The following is a 24717-nucleotide window of genomic DNA, read 5'->3' as shown; positions in this document are numbered from 1 at the left end:
ATCATTCTTTCTTAACCATTCTTTGGTAGAACGACCTGTGTGCTTAGGATCGTTGCCTTGCTGCATGACCCACTTTCTCTTGAGATTCAGTTCATGGACAGATATTCTGACATTTTCCTTTAGTATTTGCTGGTATAATTCAGAATTCATTGTTCCATCAGTAATGGCAAGCTGTCCTGGCCCAGATGCAGCAAAACAGGCCCAAACCATGATACTACCACTACCATGTTTCACAGATGGGATAAGATTGCTATTCTGGAATTCAGTGTTTTCCTGTCTCCAAACATAATATTTCTCATTCAAACCTACATAGTTTTATTTTGGTCTCATCCGTCCACAAGACATTCTTCCAATAGCCTTCTGGCTTGACCACTTGACCTTTAGTAAACTGTAGACAAGCAGCAATGTTCTTTTTGGAGAGCAGCAGCTTTCTCCTTGCAACCTTGTCATGAAAACCATTGTTGTCCTGATGGTGGACTCATGAACATTAACATTACCAAGTGCAAGAGAGGCCTTCAGGTGCTTAGCAGGTACCCTAGGGTCCTTTGTGACCTGGTTGACTATTACACGCTTTGATCTTGGGAGTGATGTTAGTTGGTCGACCACTCCTGGGGAGGGTAACAACATTCTTAAATTTCTTCCATTTCTACACAATCTATCTTACTGTGGATTGGTGGAGTCCAAACTCATTAGAGATGGTTTTGTAACCCTTTCCAGCCTGATGAGCATCAACAACCCTTTTTTTGTGGTCCTCAGTAATCTCCTTTGTTCGTACCATGATACACTTCCACAAACATGTGTTAACACTTTGATAGATCTGTGCAATTTAAATAATACAGGATACCCACACACACCTGATTGTCATCCCATTGATTAAAGACACGACAAATTTCCCCCTCAAATTACCTGCTAATCCTATCACATTTTGATTTGATTTGATTTGATTCAAACCCTTTATTGCTGTTGCAATATACCATGTCACTAGTCACAAGTACCAGCGAAAAGCAGGCCATCGCCCGACCTTACATATACAACATCACAGTAGGGGGTAGACCGGCCGGGAGACAGGGGAGGAGAGAAAAAGAGAAACAGGATGACATGAGGAGAGAGGAGGAGAAAACACCTCAGCAACATAAGCACATGGTCACTACACCTTACAACATAAAAATGACACGACTCGCAACGGGTGAGGGAATGGGGAGGTGGAGGTAGTCCAGCATAGACAAACAGCCATCCGGTCCTGCAGCCATGGAGGCGCTGGTCACAGACCCGCCTGTTCACGCTGGGGGTATGAAGCGGCGAAGGCGTTGGATGGGGGGAGGGTGCAAGTCCTTGGGATCGGGGGAGAAGAATGCAAGAGAGTCTCACTGCCTGTTCTTCCGGGGGAGCTTTTTGTTCAGCAGCAGCCTTGGCCAAGGCCAGTGCTGATTGAGGGGAGCCAGAAGCTTGATAGAATACTTTTGCCACTGACAGATAAGTAATATTGGATCATTTTCCTCAATAAATAAATAACCAAATGAAGTATTTTTGTCTCATTTATTTATCTGGGTTCTCTTTAACTACTTTGAAGACTTGTGTGAAAATCTGATGATGCTTCAGGTCATATTTATAAAGAAATGCAGACAATTCTAAAGGGTTCACAAACTTTCTAGCACCATTGTACGAACAATCGACTAGCACCAATTAAAAATGCTCAACCCTAAGTAGGAACTGCGTGAAAATTCAAGACTACCAGACACTAAAGTGGCAGATCTTTAGCAAAGTTTCCCTGGACACACCTTTGAAAGGCATAGAAACCAAGAGGCACTGCCGTCTAATGACCAGGTGGATTCTTAACATGTCACATTCTACAGCTATCTGATTCTAACACCAATTTAAATTTCATCATTACCTTTAAATTTAATTACAAAGGCTCTTGGGAGCTGCAGAGGCTCCACTGGTGGCATTTGAGTTTCACATTTCTAGCATTGTGGGTTCAATTCCTGCATTTATGCAGACCAAGATATTTAAGTGTTTCTATTTATTTTCAAGCGACATTGTTCGGTGTTTAGCGTTTGCCCTATTTCTTCCAAGCGGCTTGCTATTATGGGAAGTACTTTTTTATTTTGAGTCATGCCATCCAAATCCTGCTGGATCTGTTCATCGGACCATATGGCGATTAAAGCCTGTGTTTGTCCATCCTTCCATTTTACTTTTTAAAATTTTTATTTCTACTGTTTTTTATTTCATTTCTCGCTACTCGCTATGCGTTTCAAAAGATGCCAGTTGTATTTTGTGTTTTAGCGGCAGGCTATTTGCATAACCAAATCGACAGCAAATACGGTTGCCAGTCCCACCCCAAAGTACAAAAGATGTACTCCAGCTGGTTTGGCACTTTCGGTACTGGAACTTGACCGGAAGTCAGTGGAAAAGCGAAAGTACCATGCCGTATCATACTTTGTGCAATGGAAAAGTGCCCTAAGTGTATGTGATGGTCTTGTGTCACATTCAGGATGTTGTCTGCCCTGTGCTTCCTGAGATAAGACCCAGGTTTTCTGTGACCTTGAACTTAATAAGGAAAAATGAATAAAAAATTGGCTTCAGATTTCTTTGAGAATTATAATTCTTCAAAAAATCTATTTTAGTTATTGTCAGCAGGCCTATGGTATTTTTTAATAAAAAAAACACACTCTTAACAACATTTTTATTTGCTGACAGTTATTTCTGTCAGACAGAATTGTTCATATTCAGTGATCAAACAGAAATTAAATAAAATGTGTCCCTTTTTGTACAACTTACTTCATTACCTCTGCCAAAACATATTTGACAGTCAGGGTGAATGCAACAATATAGGGGAGGACCCTGTCTGGTAGTGGGGAATACATCCCATTAAAAAATATCAGAAAAGTCTCATAAAGGCATGTTCAGGTTCCTGATATTTATTGCACCACACAGAAAATATAATGCTAGTTTTTTGTGTGAGATTATACCAGTCCCCTCCTGGAGCCGACACCTTATCGTGGTGGAGGGGTTTGCGTGTTACAATGATCCCAGGAGCTATGTTGTCTGGGGCTTTATGCCCCTGGTAGGGTCACCCAAGGCAAACAGGTCCTGGGTGAGGAACCAGACGAAGTACGGCTCAAAAACCCCTTATGAAGAGAAAAATCTTGGATTCACGGTTTCCCTCGCCCGGACGCGGGTCACCGGGGCCCCCCCCTGGAGCCAGGCCTGGGGGTGGGGCTCGATGGCGAGCGCCTGGCGGCCAGGCCTACACCCATGGGGCCTGGTTGGGCGCAGCCCGAACAAGGCACGTGGGTCCCCCCTCCAATGGGCTCACCACCCATGGGAGGGGCCATAGGGGTCGGGTGCGAAGTGATCTGGGCGGCGGCCAAAGGCGGGGACCTTGGCGGTCCGATCCTCGGCTGCAGAAGCTAGCTCTAGGGACATGGAATGTCACCTCTCTGATGGGGAAAGAGCCTGAGCTGGTGCGCGAGGTTGTGAAGTTCCGGCTAGATATAGTCGGACTCACCTCGACGCACGGCTTGGGCTCTGGAACCAGTCTCCTTGAGGGGGGTTGGACCCTTTTCCACTCTGGAGTTGCCCGCGGGGAGAGGCGCCGAGCGGGCGTGGGCATACTTATTGCCCCCAGGCTGGGCGCCTGTACATTGGGGTTTACCGCAGTGGACGAGAGGGTAGCCTCCCTCCGCCTTCGGGTGGGGGGACGGGTCCTGACTGTTGTTTGCGCTTATGCGCCAAACAGCAGTTCGGAATACCCACCCTTTTTGGAGTCCTTGGAAGGGGTGTTGGAGAGCGCTCCTCCTGGGGACTCCCTTGTTCTGCTGGGGGATTTCAATGCTCACGTGGGCAGCGACAGTGAGACCTGGAGGGGCGTGATTGGGAGGAACGGCCCCCCCGATCTGAACCCGAGTGGTGTTTTGTTATTAGACTTCTGTGCTCGTCACGGATTGTCCATAATGAACACCATGTTCAAGCATAAGGGTGTCCATATGTGCACTTGGCACCAGGACACCCTAGGCCGCAGTTCGATGATCGACTTTGTAGTCGTGTCGTCGGACTTGCGGCCGCATGTTTTGGACACTCGGGTGAAGAGAGGGGCGGAGCTGTCAACCGATCACTACCTGGTGGTGGGTTGGCTCCGCTGGTGGGGGAGGAAGCCGGCCAGGCCTGGCAGGCCCAAGCGTATAGTGAGGGTCTGCTGGGAACGTCTGGTGGAATCCCCTGTCAGGGAGAGTTTCAACTCCTACCTCCAGCAGAACTTCTCCCATATCCCGGGGGAGGCGGGGGACATTGAGTCCGAATGGGCCATGTTCCGTGCCTCCATTGTGGAGGCGGCTGACCGGAGCTGCGGCCGCAAGGTGGTCGGTGCCTGTCGCGGCGGTAATCCCCGAACCCGCTGGTGGACACCGGTGGTAAGGGATGCCGTCAAGCTGAAGAAGGAGTCTTATCGGGCCTTTCTGGCCTGTGGGACTCCAGACGCAGCTGACGGCTACCGGCAGGCCAAGCGGAATGCGGCTTTGGCGGTCGCTGAGGCAAAAACTCGGGTGTGGGAGGGGTTTGGTGAGGCTATGGAGAACGACTTCCGGACGGCTTCGAGGAGATTCTGGTCCACCATCCGGCGGCTCCGGGCGGGAAAGCGGTGCAGCATCAACACTATTTATGGTGGGGATGGTGCGCTGCTGACCTCAGCTCGGGACGTTTTGGGTCGGTGGAGGGAGTACTTCGAAGACCTCCTCAATCCCACCGACACGCCTTCCAATATGGAAGCAGAGTGTGGGGACTTGGGGGTGGACTCGCCTATCTCGGGGGCGGAGGTCACCGAGGTGGTCAAAAAGCTCCTCGGTGGCCGGGCCCCGGGGGTGGACGAGATTCGCCCAGAGTTCCTCAAGGCTCTGGATGCTGCGGGGCTGTCCTGGTTGACACGCATCTGCAGCATCGCGTGGACATCGGGGGCAGTACCTCTGGACTGGCAGACCGGGGTGGTGGTCCCCCTCTTTAAGAAGGGGGACCGGAGGGTGTGCTCCAACTACAGGGGGATCACACTCCTCAGCCTCCCTGGTAAGGTCTATTCGGGGGTCCTGGAAAGGAGGGTCCGCCGGATTGTCGAACCTCGGATTCAGGAGGAGCAGTGTGGTTTTCGCCCTGGCCGTGGAACAGTGGACCAGCTCTATACTCTCAGCAGGGTTCTGGAGGGTTCATGGGAGTTTGCCCGACCAGTCTACATGTGTTTTGTGGACTTGGAAAAGGCATTCGACCGTGTCCCTCGTGGGGTCCTGTGGGGAGTGCTCCGGGAGTATGGAGTACCGGGCTCCCTTTTAAGCGCGGTTCGGTCCCTGTATGACCGGTGCCAGAGTTTGGTCCGCATGGGCTGCAATAAGTCGGACTCGTTTCCGGTGAGGGTTGGACTCCGTCAGGGCTGCCCTTTGTCACCGATTCTGTTCATAGTTTTTATGGACAGAATTTCTAGGCGCAGCCAGGGCGTTGAGGGCGTCCGGTTCGGTGACCTCAGGATTAGGTCTCTGCTTTTTGCGGATGATGTGGTTCTGTTGGCCTCATCGAGCCGTGACCTTCAGCTCTCACTGGAGCAGTTCGCAGCCGAGTGCGAAGCGGCTGGGATGAGAATCAGCACCTCCAAATCCGAGACCATGGTTCTCAGCCGGAAAAGGGTAGAGTGCTCTCTCCGGGTTGGGGATGGGGTCCTCCCCCAAGTGGAGGAGTTTAAGTATCTCGGGATCTTGTTCACGAGTGGGGGAACGATGGAGCGGGAGATCGACAGGCGGATCGGTGCGGCGTCAGCAGTCATGCGGGCGCTGCATCGGTCTGTCATGGTGAAGAGAGAGCTGAGCCAAAAGGCGAAGCTCTCGATTTACCAGTCGATCTACGTTCCTACCCTCACCTATGGTCATGAGCTTTGGGTAGTGACCGAAAGAACGAGATCGCGGGTACAAGCGGCCGAAATGAGTTTCCTCCGCAGGGTGGCTGGGCTCTCCCTTAGAGATAGGGTGAGGAGCTCAGTCATTCGGGAGGGACTCAGAGTAGAGCCGCTGCTCCTCCGCATCGAGAGGAGCCAGATGAGGTGGCTCGGGCATCTGATCAGGATGCCTCCGGGACGCCTCCCTGGGGAGGTATTCCGGGCATGTCCCACTGGGAGGAGGCCCCGGGGAAGACCCAGGACACGCTGGAGAGACTATGTCTCTCGGCTGGCCTGGGAACGCCTCGGGGTCCCCCCAGAGGAGCTAGACGAAGTGGCCGGGGAGAGGGAAGTCTGGGTCTCCCTGCTGAGGCTGCTGCCCCCGCGACCCGACTCCGGATTAAGCGGGAGATGATGGATGGATGGATGGATTATACCAGTGGTATAGTAAATATTGCACAGGATGCTGATAAAGTGGTAAATCTGAGTCAGACCTCCTTTGCCATCCCATACACCTCATCAATAATGGATTGGAGTCTCTTCCCATTATAGTTCCTCCCAAAAATAACCACAAGGACCCCTAAATCTTTACATTTCAAAATGTTACACATAAAAAAAAAAAAAACAAGGCGGAATATTTTTTAGGCAATCATGAAAACCAACAGCAGCTTAAAGCTTCAGCGGAAGCTATGAGTGGTCAATATGCCGTGTTCCTATGCCTATTCTCCCTGCCTCAGGCCACTTTCACATAAGTTATGGACTGAGCTCAGTGTCAGCGCTCTGCTCTCATACATGAGCAGCATTTGCAGGGATGTGCTATTGAACCAGTGGCTGAGATGTCAAGTGCTGGCTACTGATGATATTATTTCTGTTCTTTATTGTATTTATTATTATTAATTAATGAGAATGTAAGAACATAAGGAATTTACAAACGAGAGGAGGCCATTTGGTCCATCACGCTCGTTTGGGGAAAACTCAACTAATAGCTTAGGAGTTGTTAAAATTTTATCTAGCTCTGATTCAAAGGAACCCAGGGTTTTAGCTTGTGCTACACTAGCAGGAAGACTATTCCATACTCTAATCACGTGTTTTCTCAAATCCATTTAAAAATGTTCTCCCGCTAATTTCTACCTATTGGTAAGAGTTCTAATATTTAAACTGATATTGAATCTTATATACCCTTCGTCTCCTTTGCTTGAGGCGGAACAGATTCAGCTCAGCAACCTCTCCTCATAAGAAATTTCTTTGAGACCAGGAATCATTCTTGTAGCCCTTCGTTGAACACTTTCCAAGGCAGCAATGCCCTTTTTGAGGTATGGTGATCAAACCTGCACACAATATTCTAGGTGGGGTCTTACCAACTAATTGTACAATCTTAGCATTACCTCCCTTGATTTAAACTCCACATACCTAGAGATGTAACCCAACATCCTACTGGCCTTTTTAATTGCTTACCCACACTGGAGAGAGAAGGACATGAAAGCATCAACATACACACCGAGGTCTCTTTCATAATCAGCTACCTTTATTCGTTTTCGATCCAAACTGCTACAGTTCTTAAAATCCCTGCAGCTTTGAGCTTAAGCTGGAGCCGTTTGTGGGGGACAACATCAAAGGCCTTCTGGAAATCTAAGTAGATCACGTCGTAGGCCTTTTTGTGATCGATTTCTCTTGTAGCTTCCTCAAAGAACTCAAGTAGATTGTTTAACAGGATCTACTTCTCCTAAATCCATGTTAGCTATCCCTCAGAATGTTATTTGAATCCAGGTAATCTACCATTTTCACTTGGATTATAGCTTCCATTACTTTTCCAGTTATGCAAGTTAAACTGACTGGCCTATAGTTTGCCCGATTACTTCTATCCCCTTTTTTGAATATGGACGTTATATTAGCATGCTTCCAATCAGAAGGTACCATACCAGCAGATAATTATTAATTGTTGCATTTTTCTGTAAAATCAATAGAGTATTTGGAAAGGTAGATATGGTCTCCCACTGGTGCTAAACAGTGACGCAACTAACATCAGGGTAACTCCCATTTTAAACATAGCATTTTACAAGTCTGTCATCCCTGCCAGACCGCTGATATTTAACCAGTCACCTAGAAGGTGGTATGATTTTCATGTTGTGTTATATATGGGGCGCCGTTTGTAAAGGTAGCAAACATTTTTGTACTTGTCACTTTTTCAACATTTAGTGCAATTTTCTGACATTTAGCTAGAAGTCAGTGGTGTTGTGGATCATCAGGTTTTTTTGCTGTGTAAATTATGTTCAAAATTGTTTCTCATATGTAAATATAAATGGTTTGTCTATATATAAATATTAAATGTAAATGCTAAATATAAATGTTAAATGTAAATATAAATATAAATATAAATATAAATGTAAAATGTTAAATGTAAATGTAAATAAGAACATAAGAACTATACAAACGAGAGGAGGCCATTCGGCCCATCAAGCTCGCTTGGGGAGAACTAAACTAATAGCTCAGAGTCGTTAAAATCTTATCTAGCTCTGATTTAAAGGAACCCAAGGATTCAGCTTGCACTACATTATCAGGAAGGCTATTCCATACTCTGACTACACGCTGTGTAAAGAAGTGCTTCCTTAAATCCATTTTAAAATGTTCTCCCGCTAATTTCCACCTATGGCCACGAGTTTGTGTATTTAAACTAATGCTGAAGTAACTATTTGGTTGAACAGCATCCAAACCTGTTCGGACATCGTACATACCTGGATCATGTCCCCCCTCAGTCTCCTTTGCTTGAGACTAAACAGATTTAGCTCAAGTAACCGTTCCTCGTATGACATTCCTCTAAGACCAGGAATCATTTTTGTGGCCCTACGCTGCACCTTTTCTAAGGCCACAATGTCCTTTTTAAGATATGGTGACCAAACCTGCACACAATATTCTAGGTGAGGTCTCACCAGACCAGAAATGTTAAATATAAAACTTAAATATAAATATAAATGTTAAATGTTAAATATAAAATGTTAAATGTAGACTCTAAATGTTGAGAACGTATGCAAATTAGCCACGCCCATTTGCGTATAATGGGCGGTACCGACGAGAGCGCAGGATAGGGCTGAATGCGGGACAACATGGCGAATTCCGCTCACTTAGAGGCCATAGAACGTGCAGTTTTGGCAGTTGTTCGCGCTGCGTTACATGGTATTGCTACACAGCCGGGAGCAACATCATGTACACCTTCCACTGTGACATCGGGAAGCTATGAATGTATTTTGGGGCAGGAGGGGGATCGTGGTTATTGGTCACATTTACGCGTCGTTATAAAGCTCAGGAAAGTGCTGCACTCAGGCTAACTGTTTTTCCTCCACCACTCTATCGCTCCGGCTTACTTCACATATGGCTATTCTCTCTTTGGCTGCACATCACAGAGGTCAGCGGTGGATGGGTCAAAGCTGAATTTGACTGAGCAGACACAAGGTTGCTTAGCACTTGTCATGTGTAACCCCCCTTGGGAGGGTCGAGGCCCTTAGAGGGCCATCCTGGTGCCATCCTTACAATCCAAAACATTTTTCAGTCCAATCCATTTCCAGGTTATTCAGACAAAGGCTGCGGGAGCTTGGGTAGGACACAGTGTCTTTGCACACTCACTGCTCCAGAGCGTAATTCTCATGGTAAGGTTCTCGTGTTTTTAAATTCTTCTCGTGAAGGTGATTCTTATTCCAGGAAGACACAGAGGGCAAATAGCAGCATATCTGCTATAGCACACAGTGGTGGGGCTAGGCTGGCAGCCTCAGGCCATGTGTGAAGCTGGCTTGTTTTCCTCTTTGCGAGTTCTCTCACAAAGCATGCAGTTAGACGAACTGGCTTCACTAAATTTACTATCGGGTATATTTATTCTCCTGTCCAAGGTGTCCCCTGCCCTGCGTTTTCTGGGTTAGGCTTCAGCCTCAACACAAGGCTACTATATACCTAACATAATGCCATGAGAGGCCCAACATGCAGTGGCACCAGGCCTGCCGAGAGGAGAGGCCCCAGCATGCAGCGGCACCAGGCCTGCCAAGAGGAAAGAACCAAAAAGTACAATACTTCAAGGTGCTGGTTTTCTACTGGCATAAATACTGGTACCAACGCCAAATGACAACACAAGGCAGGGTATTTTGTGCTGAGTTTGAAAAATGGCTGCAGTATATTATAGGGTTTACTGATGTGCGATATTAATACTAGTATCATGTTATGCACATGTAGATATGACATCACTAAATCAGTTAGATTAAGATCAGGCTTTTTCTTAAGGGTCGACCGATTATCAGCCTGGCCGATTATTGGGGGCTGATACTAGGCATTTTGCCTATTATCGGTATCAGTGTTTTATTTTAACGATCACCGATATTAAATAATTACAAGGTGTGCTACTATGGCTCTGCTGCCATCTCTTCTTCAGTGCCATTTTCTCTTGACCCGCTGCTTCATTTAATGTCCCACCCACAACAATCTCCGATTGGCTAATGTCACACAGGTAATAGGCAATCAACGTAGAAGCCTTGCTGTCACTCACACCACACTCACACATGAGCACAAAGTGAAGCTCCAAGAAGGAGAAGAACAGAGAGGAGAGTTTCAACTGAGCGTGGACTGCAACTGAGGATGGAAGGTAAAGCAGTGTGTTCCTAAATTAAAACATTATAGACATGTACCTCGTTAATTCAGGAGACCTCCTCAGCATGCCTCACTGACCATTGACAGTGTTGCTGTGAAGAGGGTGACAACAACCAAATTTCTGGGGGTGCATATCTCTGAGGATCTCTTCTGGATCAAGAACACCACATCACTGACCAAGAAGTGCACAAACACGCCTCTACTTCCTCCACAAACTGAGAAGAGCAAAGGTTCCACCCCCATCATGCTCTCTTTTTACAGAGGCACTATTGAGAGTGTCATTACTGGCTGTATCGCTGTGTGGTTCGGAAGCTGCTCTGCCTCCTGCCGTAAGGCTCTGCAACGAGTAGTAAACACAGCCAGTAAGATCATCGGCACCGCCCAGCCCCCCCTCACGGACACTTTCCATACCCTCCTCACCCGCAGAGCCATCAGCATTGCTGGTGACTCCTCCCACCCCTTACACTCCCACTTCAGCCTCTTGCCTTCAGGGAGAAGATACCGGACCCTCCGGCCCACTCCACAAGACTCTTAAACAGCTTAATACACCAGGCTGTCAGGAGGCTGAACTCTGTCCATTACCTCCCTATTCTGCCCCCTGCCCCTGGGCAGTAATATATTCACTGACTACCTCAAGAACTGTTTACATTCATACCTTTCCGCCGCTAATTTGTTTTTGAATTATATGTTTGCTACCTTTTGCATTCTATTGTAACTATTTGCACTACTGCCTTATATATTGTTATATTGTTACCATTTGCGCTTTCAATATGTCTCTTGCCTTGTCAGTTTGTCCTGTGTCTTGTTATCTGTCTTTTTATACAGAATGTCTATTTAAATTCAATAGAATTTTTTATAATCTAGATTAAACTTAGTTCTAATTAGAAGGTACACACATCAGTGAGCGAGAAACGGCATTTCGGTTCTCATGTATTGCACATAAAATGTGAATTGACAATAAAAATATCTTTGAATCTTTGAATTCAGGAAAACGGAGTGATTGTTTTCTTTAGTCAATCCAATAATCTTCTGTACGAGCCAGCAATGTTACCTGTAATTTCAAAGTTTTAATAGCGTTTTATGTCAGCAACAACTAATGTTAAAACAGGAACTTCTTTGAGCTTCCACGCTGCTTATCTTACTTTACATTACAGTACTTAAATTACATGAGATGGTGCTCTCACATTATGTATAACCGTTTAGCCGACAACAACGTGGAGTCGCTTCATGTTAATTTAAATGCGTTACCAAACTCTAATATGTACTTAAGCAATAGGTATTAATGGCATTAAAACATCTATTAATTTGATTTGTATAGCTGAGGTATATATTTTTTATTAGATACTTTATTTTTAATGTATTATTCTTGCCGCAATTGTGTTATGAACACTTAAGAACTGTAATACATTTATACATGTTCTTTTGTTTTATATGGTATAATGAATCATTTGCCATTAATTAATTTGGCGTTTGCAAAATTCAAAAACTTGACAGAGATTTTCATTATTTTTGCAAATGCATATCAGTTACAAATAATCGGTTATTGACCCTGTTAACTAATATTATTTGGTATCGATATTGGCCCTGAAAAACCAATATCGGTCGACCTCTACTTTTTCTTACTTTCATTCTGTACGTAACATTTTTGTTCTGGCACAGGGAGCTGCTAGCATAGGGAACTTAGCTAGCTTTACAATTTTAACTGCTATTCTTCTTTCCTCCACTGCTTTTGTATGAGTGCTGCATGTGTTCAATCATAATAATTTTCATCCTTGCTGTTGAAATCACTCCTAGATGGGACGGGTTCATAAATTTATATTGAACTACTTTTTGTTTCATAAATAGCCCAATATCTATTACAACAAAATTACATTGCAATATTTGAAACATTTCCAATACCATGCTGCCATAGTATACTATACAAAATACTTTACTTCTTGCTATGCTATCCTGATCTTATTGTATCTATTCTTTAATTACAATTAAAGTCTGTGTCACTTCATTTGTCCAAGCACTAATTATTCTTAACTATATTGTGTTTTTTTTACGTGTGTGACATAATGGGTCAACCAGAAACGTCCAATACTAACAAGCTGAAAGGAGCCATATCGCCACCTCGCAGAGCCAGACATACTTTAGTTAATAAATCGATTCCCCTCCTGTGCATGTATACTGGGACAAGGACAGTAGTAACCGTGGCTGGATTTAGCTGTGCATGCAAACATACTGAGTGATCAGATGTGATGTGCCGCTATTAATGCCCTTGATCTTACTGAATCAGAACATCCAATGCTCTTCACTTCTGCCTCTATGCTTTTGAGTTGACTAAGAATCATATCTGACGTATAAAATCTGAAGCCCCCATTCACCCACTATGTCTGCCTAACAAAGGTCCATTCTGGCCCTTGCAAATTGAGGCCCTGTGACTCCGCCAGCTGGGGTAGGGTGGGATTCCGACAAGGCAAAAAGCAACTCCCTGTGACTGCCTTCCCTGACAGAAGCGAATCGACTTCATTTACTGCGACACACATGTACACACAATTCACAGCTCAAAGAAAGCCAAGACACATTCTGGAATGATCAGCCTGTCTTTTTGCTTAGGAGGCACCACTAACACCTTGAATGTTCAATTAGTGCAAACAGGAGGAGATGCCATAGAAGGTCACAGAACCGCTTAACAGCTACATAAACAGGAAAAGCAGCCCATCAAATCATTGGGAGCACACCTGTCCTCCAATGCGGTCATCTATGACATAGAATAACCCTACATGATTAGTCAGATCATTTTCCATTGTACCAAAAAGACAGGCAAATTTACAAAGCATGATTCTACCTCTGGCAAACAACACCAGATTCAAATATACCGTGGATTTTCTAAATATTGTTTTTTTTCCAACTTGGGCAGAAGTGGGATAGCTTTTTACACACCGCATCCCAGCCTTTGTAAGCTACTGTATATTGTATATCAGACTGTGCAAAGCAGGCAAACAGACAGACACCAGGGGCACTAATCCATGCTAGAGTATGATGGCATGTAAGGAGCTTGTTCTGATTTATTACGAGACCTGGGCAAAAGCTGGTGAGCTACTTTCACTGGCATGTGCTATTACAAAAAAATTGGTATTTTATCTTCAAGTGGAACAGATTGTTGTAGAGACGCACCAATCGACCAGCCAGGGACTGAAATCAGGAACCGAAAACGTTTTAGTGAAACTTTAACCCCCTGCACTATAATGTCTGTACAGTATGAAGGTATGAAAAAGCTTACTAGTAACATAAGAAGTGTACGTGCATAACATGCAATGTTGGTATTAATAATATTACCCTGCACTAATTATTATTTGGCAGAGTATAGTACATTTAATTTTTATTTGGACATTTGTAACCTATAGACTTTTTTTCTTGCAAGATGAGTAAAGAAAAGAGAAAAAGGTCAATGTCATCTTATTTGGTGAATTTAAACATACTGGAAAATATTATAAGTAACTGAGAATTTACAGATGGAGAGAAAAAAAATCCTGTTTTGTTATTTAAATCTGTTGCACCTGCTGTTGTTTGGTAAAGTAAAATATGTCAGATTAAGTTGGGTGTATTGCAACTCATTTTCAGGTGTTATTTGTATCTGTTTCCAGTTTCATAGCACTTTATTTTAACACTTGTTTACATTATAGAAAGATACAGTTTGGAGGAGACCGTAAAGTTTAGCAATTTCTTTTATTATGACAAAAAATGCTAACTTTTTTTGTATATGCTGTCAATGATAGTGCTTAGAAAGAACACTAGAATCGGCAAAAATCGGTATCGGCAGGTCAAACTTGCATAAAAATCAGAAATTGTAATCGGCCATGTAAACTGCAAATCGGTGCATCTTTAGATTTTAGCAGACAAATCTTTTCTTGAATTAAAGTTGGGTAATAAAACAATGATGATAATTATCACAAAATAATTTTCCTTGAAACCAATGTGAAGAATGCCTGATAAAAATTTGAGATAATTTAAGACCCAATTTAATGACATCGATTCCTCTGACTGCTTGTCAGGACCAGCAATGTGCAAACACAGCCATACAAACACAAATGGGGGATTTATTGAACGAATACGAGAATGCAATGGGCAGGCAAACAAAAGACAACATAATCAAAACAACAGGGTAACTCATCATCTATGCATAATATTTCCTGTCTGTGGACATTACCACAAACAGGGAGCATCCCAAGGTGCAGAGTGTTAGACAGCAAGTGGAAGAACGACAAGAACATCTGACATGTTCATCTTAGGATGCCAGGAGACCTTCCCCCACTCTGCATTGATTTTTTGAAAGAGTTTCTCTTTTCATTCTGATCGATACAACATGATGTCAAAATAAGCTTTTAAGGTTCCCTACACTTATGATAGAGCAACTAAGACATTGATCTCCAACACCAGACAGAGACCCAGGAATTACTGCCATCCTAAAGAGGGCCTTTAGTCTAAGGCACCAGGGCTGTTATAGCTGTGTATAAAAATACATGACTATTCTCTTCAGAGCTCTGTCTCTTTAGGGCATGAGCACTTTACCTGACCTGGCTGGAACGCTGTACTTGTCCACATCACCTTAGCTGGCTAAACAGAGCTTGTAAAAATGTCAGTTAGCTCTAAAAAGGAAATGGGATCTCCATGCTGAAGCTAATACCTTCATCATGCCAATAATGCACTTCCAAGGCACAGAGAAGCCACACCTGTGGCAGGCCTAAAGCTCAAGGCTTTGAGCTTATAAATATGTTCTTCCAGGAAAATAGGAGCATTCTCATTTGTGATGCTGGCTAACAAGGCATGCACTACAATCCCCAAAATTCTGATAGGGTCTAGCTCTAGACTTCACACGTAACCCCAAATACTGCCTATCACCTCTGTACTCCAAAATGACATCACGACCAGTAACTTATTCCTGACTTAAGGGAATCACGGATATGTGACGATACATAACTCGCATAAACCACAATGTCACTGCAAATACAATAGAGGGGTATAATTACCAAATTACCTATATAATGTGTCATGTTGAGTTGAAACTTATAATAAAGACTAACCAGCTGCTTAATACCTACGATTTACATATATAAAGTTAGCGTTGTTTCGTGCGATCAATAAGGAGCAATGTTATAATATGACAGTTCTGTACTATGAAAACCACAGTTATACTGTAGCACACGAAGGCACCCAACTCCTACCGAACGAAGGGGCGGGAGGGACGGTGAGTCAAGGCGCCAGCGAGCCGCTACACGTGGGTAGGTGTGAGCAACAACACGCACACCTTTTCCCGAAAAGCTTACTCGGATAACATCTTGTTTTTTGCAATCCAATACGAAAGGCTTTCTATGAAATGGGGGAATATGCATATTTTAAACAGTGTTCAGAACAGAAATAATGCCGCGTCTCTAAATTTCCATTCCGTTTGTAACCTTTTTATCACGACGCAGATTATTAATCCGGCCATTCTCGTAACATCTGCGCAGAATATGAAGAAACACTTTTCTTTCAATAAACCGCGCTGATAGAAATAGCCGTACGGAAGCATCGAGCAAACTCAACCTTTAGATCTAACGATATACGACATAAAAAAAGCACACCGGTTTCATTTTGCCTTAGTTGAGTAGCCTATGGAACATCTCTGATAGATCAGACAAGATTCACAACGGCTTTGACAGCCTATGTCCAACATAATACCATTATATACTACTTTGCAGCATGCCGGATCCTGGAATACACACGTTTTAGTCCACGTCGGTTTTTGGCCGTGTTGTTTATGCCAGGTGAACACACAAGTAGGCTAAAGGAATCAGGTTTGAGAATGTGATGGAAAGTACCGGAGATACCGCTACACAGCGCCTACGCTTCGGAGACCGGGGAACGCAGAGTGCGCTCCGCCAGCCGGAGACTTACTTCAGTGCCGGGGTAGGGTGGGATTCCGACAAGGCAAAAAGCAACTCCATTCATTGGACAGCTGAGTTGTTTTCACGGGAGAACAGTAAGGCGTGCTCTTGCAACGCAACACAAAGTAAAAACAAAGTTAACCAAAAATATAAGAAGTTGATGGTAGTCCTGGTGCGATGTTCGGTAGCCTTCACTTCTCCAGCTTCCTTCCTCGTAGCCCCCCTCTTTTCCGCTAATGTATGCCCCCTCCTCCGCGCAAAAAGCTGCAGTTTAAATCCTTCCCCGCTGCCAGCCAAGCTAGAAAAAAGACAGGAAATCTCTGTACGCCAACCCCGCTGCCAGTGACTGATCCCTCTCTCGCGTCCAGGTTTATGGGCCGTGCCCTGCAGGAGCCGTCCGGCCTGCTTAATTCCCCAAAGGCAACAGTATCTACGTATATGGCCTCTTTGACGAATCAGAACCTACATAAAAAAGTAAAATACATTTAAGAACAAGAGTGCATTTTCTCACTCTCTAACCGGAACAGGCTTGATTAAGATGACCAGCTAGGGAGTGTGTCTGAATTTTTTAAAAATATTTTTATCGCTGATCATATCAAAAAGCGGAGTGTCATAGAGGGTTTAAATTGATCGAGTGAGTTCAGGGGCAGAAGAAAACTTTTCATAATAGGTCTATCTTACAGTAGGAAATTGAGCAAAGAAATGTGTGATTCGCTTGGATTGGTGTCTCTTTCCAAAATATTCAGTGCATCTGGAAAGTATTAACAGCACTTCATTATTTCCACATTATAAATTACAGCCTTATTAAAAAATGTTTTAAATTCATATTTTATCTGAATATTCTCCACACAATTCCCCATGATAACAAAATGAAGAAAATTTGCTTAATTTTTTTGCAAATTTATTACAAATAAAAACAAATAACATGTACGTAAGTATTCACAACCTTTGCTTGATACTTTTTTGAAGCACCTTTGGCAGCAATTACAGCCTCAAGTCTTTTTGAGTATGATCCTACCAGCTTGGCACACCTACTTTTGGGCAGTTTCTCCCATTCTTCTTTGCAAAACCTCTCAAGCTATCAGGTTGGATGGGGAGTGTCAGTGCACAACCATTTTCAGATCTCTCCAGAGATGTTTAATCAGGTTCAGGTCTGGGCTCTGGCTGGGCCACTCAAGCACATTCACAGAGCTGTCCCGAAGCCACTCCTTTGTTATCTTGGCTTTGTGCTTACGGTCATTGTCCTGTTCGAAGGTGAACTTTCGGTCCAGTACAAGCTCCAGAGCGCTCTGGAGCAAGTTATCATCAAGGATGCACATTGCTGCATTCATCTTTCCCTCAAGCCTGACAAGTATCCCAGTTCCTGTTGCCAAAAAATGTTGTTTCTTCAGACCAGAGAGTTTTGTTTCTCGTGATCTGAGAGTCCTTCAGGTGCCTTTTGCCAAGCTCCAGACGGGCTGTCATGTGCCTTTTACTGAGGAATGGATTCCGTCTGGCCACTCTACCATTCTAGCCTTATTGGAACCATTTCTGAGTGCTGCAGAAATGGTTGTTCTCCTGGAAGGTTCTCCTCTCACCACAGACCAACACTGGAGCTCTATCAGAGTGACCATCAGGTTATTGGTCACTTCCCTAACTAAGGCCCTTCAACCCCGATCACTCAGAATGGCTAGGCAGCCAGCTTTAGGAAGGTTCCAAACTTCTTCTATTTATGGATGATGGAGGCCACAGTCCTTATTGGAACCTTCAATACTGCAGAAGTTTTTCCATACCAGAAAATTTTTCCTCAGATCTGTGCCACGATACAATCCTGTCTCGGAGGTCTACAAACTATTCCTTAGACTTCATGACTTAGTTTGTGTTCTGACAGGCACAGTCCACTATGGGACCTTATACAGACAGGTGTGTTCCTTTCCAAAACATATCCAATTGCCTGAATTTACCACAGGTCGACTGCAATCAAGTTGTAGAAACATCTGAAGGATGTGTGTCATGGCAAAGGCTGTGAATACTTCTATCCATCCATTTTCCAATCCACTTATCCTACTGGGTCCGGAGCCTATCCCAGAAGCAATGGGAACGAGGCAGGGAACAACCCAGGATGGGGGGCCAGCCCATCGCAGGGCACACTCACACATCATTCACTCACACATGCACACCTACGGGCAATTTAGCAAGTCCAATTAGCCTCAGCATGTTTTTGGACTGTGGGGGGGAAACCGGAGTACACGGAGGAAACCCCACGACGACATGGGGAGAATATGCAAACTCCACACACATGTGACCTAGGCGGAGACTCGAACCCGGGTCCCAGAGGTGTGAGGTAACAGTGCTAACCACTGCACCACCATGCCGCCCCGCTGTGAATACTTATGTATGTAAAAATGTAATTTTTTTTTTGCTCTTTATTTTTAATAAATTAGCGAAAATTTCAAGCAAACCTTTTTCATTATGGGGTATTGTGAGTAGAATTTTGAGGTAAAAAATGAATTTAATCCATTTTTGAATAAGGCTGTAAAATAACAAAATGTGGAAAAAGTAAAGCGCTATCCATACTTTCCGGATGTACTGAGTGTCATGTCATACTCTGGCACCAGGGTGTGTGCTGTGCTTTCTGTGAAAGACTCCATATTCACACAGGAAATGGGCTTTTCGTCTTAAGCAGATGACTTTGATCTGTTAGTATATTCTGGTAAATACACATTATTTGGAGTCATCGTTTATTTATCATTTATTACTCTCCCTGTTCTTAAACGATAACTGCAGAAGTGAAAGTGTGTTAAAGTATAATTGCGTTCAACTTCTCTTTGACTTCACTTAGCCCTAAATGAACATGACATAAGCTTTAACTTTGTTTTATTCCAATGAACCCTTCAGGTTTCAAGTGGCATTCAATGCACTAAATGTCTAATACACATTATATGGACTAGTATTTCATGACAGCAACAATAAATACACAGATAAATAAAGTTAAGTAGAGGGTGTTTGAATGATCTGATGTGGGGAATAAAGGAAGATAATGTAAAAACAAAAGCAACTGATGGGGGCTTCAAGAGCTGGGCTTTCTCTACAAACAACCTGAGACGAGTCTGTCTATAGGAGGCCTAGTGGGTGAGGAACCAAGGAGAAAAGATCAGGTCTGTCAGCCAGCTGTGCTACACAGGGAGTGTGGCTTATGCAGAAGCGAGGCACAGAAAGCACATTGCCATGTGGCTGCAATTAGCGGCTAGTCTAAAGCAGCATGCGATGCAGTTTGAGCAACCCACTCACTCAACGACACTGTCTAATACTTTGCCTGTCACATACAACCAAGTGACCAATATGGCCTAAACAGTTTACAGTGTTGTCAAATTTGTTCATTACATTGGCCACATTGGTCAAGTTCAGACTAACCTGTGAAAGACGTTTTCAAAATAGTTATGTCAGGGAAACAGTAATTTGATGCAGTGTTTGAGTAACCAGGCCGAATGAAAACTTAAGCATCACCCAGACTGTAGACCTGGGGCTCACAATCTTTTTCTGATCTGGTAAGAAGGTCTGAAATTAAAATGTACAGCATTCAACTCTCCGGGGAGTGACCAAATCCACAGCAGATTGTCCCAGCAGTTGCTAACCCACCATCCTCCATGTCATGAACAGATCCACCTTTCTCCCATAACACCTCATTCTCATGTACACCGTGCCCTTACACTGTGGCAATATGTGGACAGATAGCGGCAGGGCAGTGTGGACAGGAAGTGATGTCAGCTCAAGTCATGTCTAAGAGATCCAGCCATGTGTCTCTGACCATGGCCCCAGTGAATTTGATATCCTTAACCCCACCCTCCACCCCCCATATCAAATATTATATCAGAATATCATAACGTTTTTGTTTGTAATACAGAAAAGCAATCGATTTAATGGTGCGGTTGATGCAGGGGGTATTAGTTGTAGATTCTGTCTGATATAATGTTAACTTGGTCCTGCATTTTATCAAATAATTCTGTGTTTTTAAAATATAATGTTTACATGCTTTTCTTATCACTTCTTAACTTGGGCAGGTCAAGAATGTTGGTTCATCCTTGAGTTCCAACTTCCTGCAAGACTTAATAAAGTCACAGCCATTCAAAACAAAGGGAACTAAAGGAAACCAAAATAAAACCCACTAAATAAAGACTGCCCTGTTCTGCTCGGCTTTTGCAGGAGGTGAGGTCTGTGTGAGACCAGGGAAGCTTCGTAGGGCTGGGGAGATCTGAGGAGGGCAACCTCTGCGTGGGAGAGATGTGTAACAAGCCATAATCAGTGTGGCCTTGTCTGCTGGCAGCCTAAATTCCAAAGCAGTCTTTAAATAACCAGACAAAAAAGGCCTGGAAGACTGGAAGCAGTGCTTGTTATTTCAAAAATATGCTCAGAGTCTGGGAAGCAGGCAGTTCACTCAGTATACACAGCCTTGAACCCAAGTTGTCTGTGCTAGCGTGGAGAAAGTGGGGGTTTCACTTGTGCCACTAAGCTTGAAGGAAAATGTGGCCCACAGAGCCCAACACGATTTGACACCCTAGGAAGTCCAGCACCCACCCCCAGGGGGCCTCACTGAACATGCTCATTCAGTCACTTATTGTGCAGTGCCTAAGGATTAGGGTGATTACACACCTCTCTTTACATGCATCTTCACCACGCAAGAACCCAAATGCTGTAATATAAACCCTTCAGCCTCCACTTGGAGTCCAGCATCTGTAGCCACATTTCAGTTCAGTTCAGTATCTTTCTTCTCCATTTCTGTCTCTGTTTCTCTTCCTCCCTTCCACAGTCCTCTTATTTCAGGTACTTTCCGGGCATAATTGCCTGTGCATGTGTTTTTCCAGCTGTAGCACGCACGCCATTTCTCCAAATGTCTCCCCTATTTACTCCTTTGTGTAATGGTGCCTCCGGTCTCCGGCCGGGTGGGGCTGCATGTGTGTCACTACCAGATAGAGCCCCCTCCCTAGAGCCATGAGCAGTTGCTACCGCTTTTTTCCCAGGCCTTATCCTGAAGATATCACTGCTGGCCCTCCCTCTACATCAGACTCACAGCCAGAGAAAGCTCCATTAGAATGGGTCTGACCCTCGGGCACATGTACATGGAAGCACATCCACCATGCGCCTACTGCAGAACATAGAAAGTGCGCAGCAAAGTGGCCGCAGTTCTCTATTATCCTGGAAGTCCTCCTCTGTCAGATACCTCACACATGTTACTGGACACATCAGCAGAGGGCAGTAACCTGCACACCAGGTGATAGGTGGCAGTTATGGAAGCTATGACACACGATCAAGGATCAGACATGACAGCAAGGAACTTTCTCTTCTAGGTGCCTGAGGATGGCCCTCAAGCCAATCAGCTTCCACTACAGTGAACAGCTGTGATTCTTCTTCTGCTTCCCCTGTTGAAGGAGTCCCTGAGGATAGGTGTCAGCTCATGAGTCTCACAGATTTTTCTCTTTGTTGCTATCTCATGACTATGAGAAGTAAATGACAAACTGACAGTATCAGTAATGACCTGCTTATCTGAATACACATCTAAAATATATGCCACCCTCTTTAGCCCCCCACATTCATTTCCCATTTACAAATGAATATGCCATGGGGCGAGGGGAAGTGGGTCTCTGCTGCGACCCAAGTAGTAAAGTAGTTTGATGACACTGCTGTTAGTTGCACCCAAAATGGCTGGGACAAGATCTTTTCATTGTGGAATTACTGTGGTCCACCAGATGTGAGATGCACCCAGCATTATTTTTCAGATTAGTGGAGCCTTCAGGATAATCAAAACCAGGTGAAGGTCATGCATTTTCTATGGTATATTGGCGAGTCTTATTAAAATATGCTTGCAGTTAAACAAAGCAAAAGATATGAACGAGTCATTTTTGATGTCTCACAATTTTCACTGAAATGTACAAGTTTTCCGTCACCCAACTCCCACTTTTCACTGTAGTTAAGTGGACACGTATGTCTGAGTGATACATTTCTCATAATATCACCTCATTTCATCTCCACCTTCTCCCGTAAGGAAATAATGATTACATCAATTTCACCTTGTTTGGGCTCTGCCCCCTCCAGTAAGTGCATAATGGTAATATCAATCTCAGCTGTCGTCATTTCTCATTTCATTCATACATTTCCACTGTGGTGCTTTCCATCCAAACAGGACTTCCTGTGGTCAAAGAAGGGAAGTGGCACTGTTGGGCAGACCCCTTTCTCTCTCATCTGTCGAGTACTCTGTCTTTTGTTCTGGGATGGAGGGGTTGACTAACTTTAATTCAGCTCAGTTAAACTGTTATTGTTTGCCTCCACGTGGCACCTGAAAGGCAAATTTTCAGAGGTTGACCAGAAAGTTTTGAATAGACATCCCAGGCTTTTTAATTGTGGATTTGTATTAAGCTATTCACTGACAGTCATGGATGATAAAATAAATATTGGTGGAGATAACATTTTCTGTATTGTTTTCACTAATATGTATTTTTATTACTCTTGTTTTACATGTCAGTCATCTATGATTGTTTTTATACATTTATGAGGGGACAAGGGACCCACTAAGAGAGAAGCACAGAGTCAGCAGAAAAAAGTGAAAAGGTGAAAAGGGAAAGTGAAAAGGCTAGGGAATGGTTGGATAGGAGGACAAGCGCATGTCACAGCAACAGATTGGGTGATCAGCCAGACCTCTGGCCCTAGGAAGACTGATCAATCAGAGGCGAGCCCTGCTCACCTGGACTGACCTCTGCCCTCAACCAGCCACTGCCCCTCTGAAAATATCAACTAATAATCACATGGCACTGATGTCCTAAAATTGATAGTCATTGCAATGATACTGTACCACCCTTGGAACTAGTTATTAAAAAAAGAAATGTGATTAGAAAGAATGCTGTCAAAATGAGCGATGTATTCCCAAGTTGTGTCACCCACTCACCTAATGTAAGTCTTACTTCCTCCATGCCCCTCAACCTGTACAAATTCTAGAGTCACTGGATGGATCAACTAAATATGTGAAAACCAATAAATGTGTTTTACCCAAAAGAACCATATGAACCATAACTCCAAAACTATACCTATTTGTTCATTGAACAAGTGATTGCAAAACCAGATGCTACAGTTAAGTGTGCAAGTACTATTTGTTTTACATTGGTAAATGTATTCCTCATTATAATAAAGCATAATTTGTGTTCCATTTCAACTTGAAATTTCTTAGTAAATTGTATGGATGAAATTTAAAAAAGCTGTCCCTGGCCCCTCCAGAACTCTCTAGGTATAACTAAGCAACTACCAGATGATTTTCTTCTGAAGTGAAATATTACTGCTACATAGATTGTATACAGACAAGCTCAAGTTAGCTAAAACATCTGCTCCAGTGGAGTGTACATAAGATCTATATAATGTACCAGATCCCAAACTTGTGAAAACTAAACATTAGCAAACCAAACACAAAGTTCTTATATTAGCAAATCTGTCAAATACTTTTTTGACTTATCACTCTAATGGGGTCTAGTCTCTGAAATTTTTCTGGTATCACTATGCAGTACTGCATTAATTTTGGTGCGATCAGTCTCAGAATTTTACCACTTTTAATTTCTCACCTATGTCTGAAAAGTTTGAAATAGATACAAAAAATACTTTTGGAGCTACTGTGTTCACAATACCAAATGTCTTTTACAGCTGCTGTTTTTTTCCTTTGATGCCACATAGTGCTGCTGCTTCATTTTTGGGGCATTTATCTGAAAGTGAAATCAGATCTTCATCCATGTAATTTTTCTGTGAAGCAATAATAAGATCCATCAAATACTTTCTAACTTATCACATTCACATGTCAAATGATATCTGCTTTCACCCTTCCCTTTGCTGACACTAAACAGTGTTGCTTCAATTTTTTGATGAGTTTTCTCAAAATTTGATTATTTCCAGTTTTTCCCTTACACGATGTTTCAACAAAGTTTGGAAAAGATCCTTCAAATACTTTTTCAGTTATCATTCTAAGAAGATCAAGTATAAAATCTGCCCTTCTCTTTGCTATCACTACTGTCACGCCCACCCGGGCGGGACCCAGCAACTGGAGTGAATCTCCGCTAATTGGCTCTGCTTCTTAAGCAGATCAGATGCTACTCTCATTGTGAAGTATTGTGGCGAATGAACTGGAACATTACCGAGTGGTTTCTTGAGTCTTCCTGTTTCTTAGCCTGCTGCGTCTGTCCTGCTTGCCCTTCTCGTCCTTCCTGCCTGTCCTGCCCTGCCTGCCTGCCTGCCTGCCAATCCCATCTCTGTCAACCCCGC

The 24717-nt window shown here is 43.9% G+C and overlaps 1 protein-coding gene across 2 annotated transcripts in view; it reads right to left on the bottom strand.

The window, feature by feature from the left end:
• LOC125724110 (rho GTPase-activating protein 23-like) overlaps positions 1-24717 on the bottom strand; it is a 107170-nt gene that overhangs the window by 68168 nt on the left and 14285 nt on the right. The window contains exon 1 of one of the 2 annotated variants that reach the window (XM_049001056.1): positions 16457-16789. The exons of the other annotated variant lie outside the window; for it this stretch is intronic. Within the exon in view, the coding sequence (XP_048857013.1) occupies positions 16457-16510 (54 nt within the window). The 5' untranslated portion in view covers positions 16511-16789. Of the gene's footprint in view, positions 1-16456; positions 16790-24717 lie in introns of those variants that run through there. 2 annotated transcript variants of the gene reach the window in all.

This window comes from Brienomyrus brachyistius, unplaced genomic scaffold (assembly GCF_023856365.1).
Source record: "Brienomyrus brachyistius isolate T26 unplaced genomic scaffold, BBRACH_0.4 scaffold55, whole genome shotgun sequence".
Lineage (NCBI taxonomy): Eukaryota > Metazoa > Chordata > Actinopteri > Osteoglossiformes > Mormyridae > Brienomyrus > Brienomyrus brachyistius.
The sequence above is the reverse complement of the archived record's forward strand: the minus strand, read 5'-3'. Positions and strand labels throughout refer to the sequence as shown.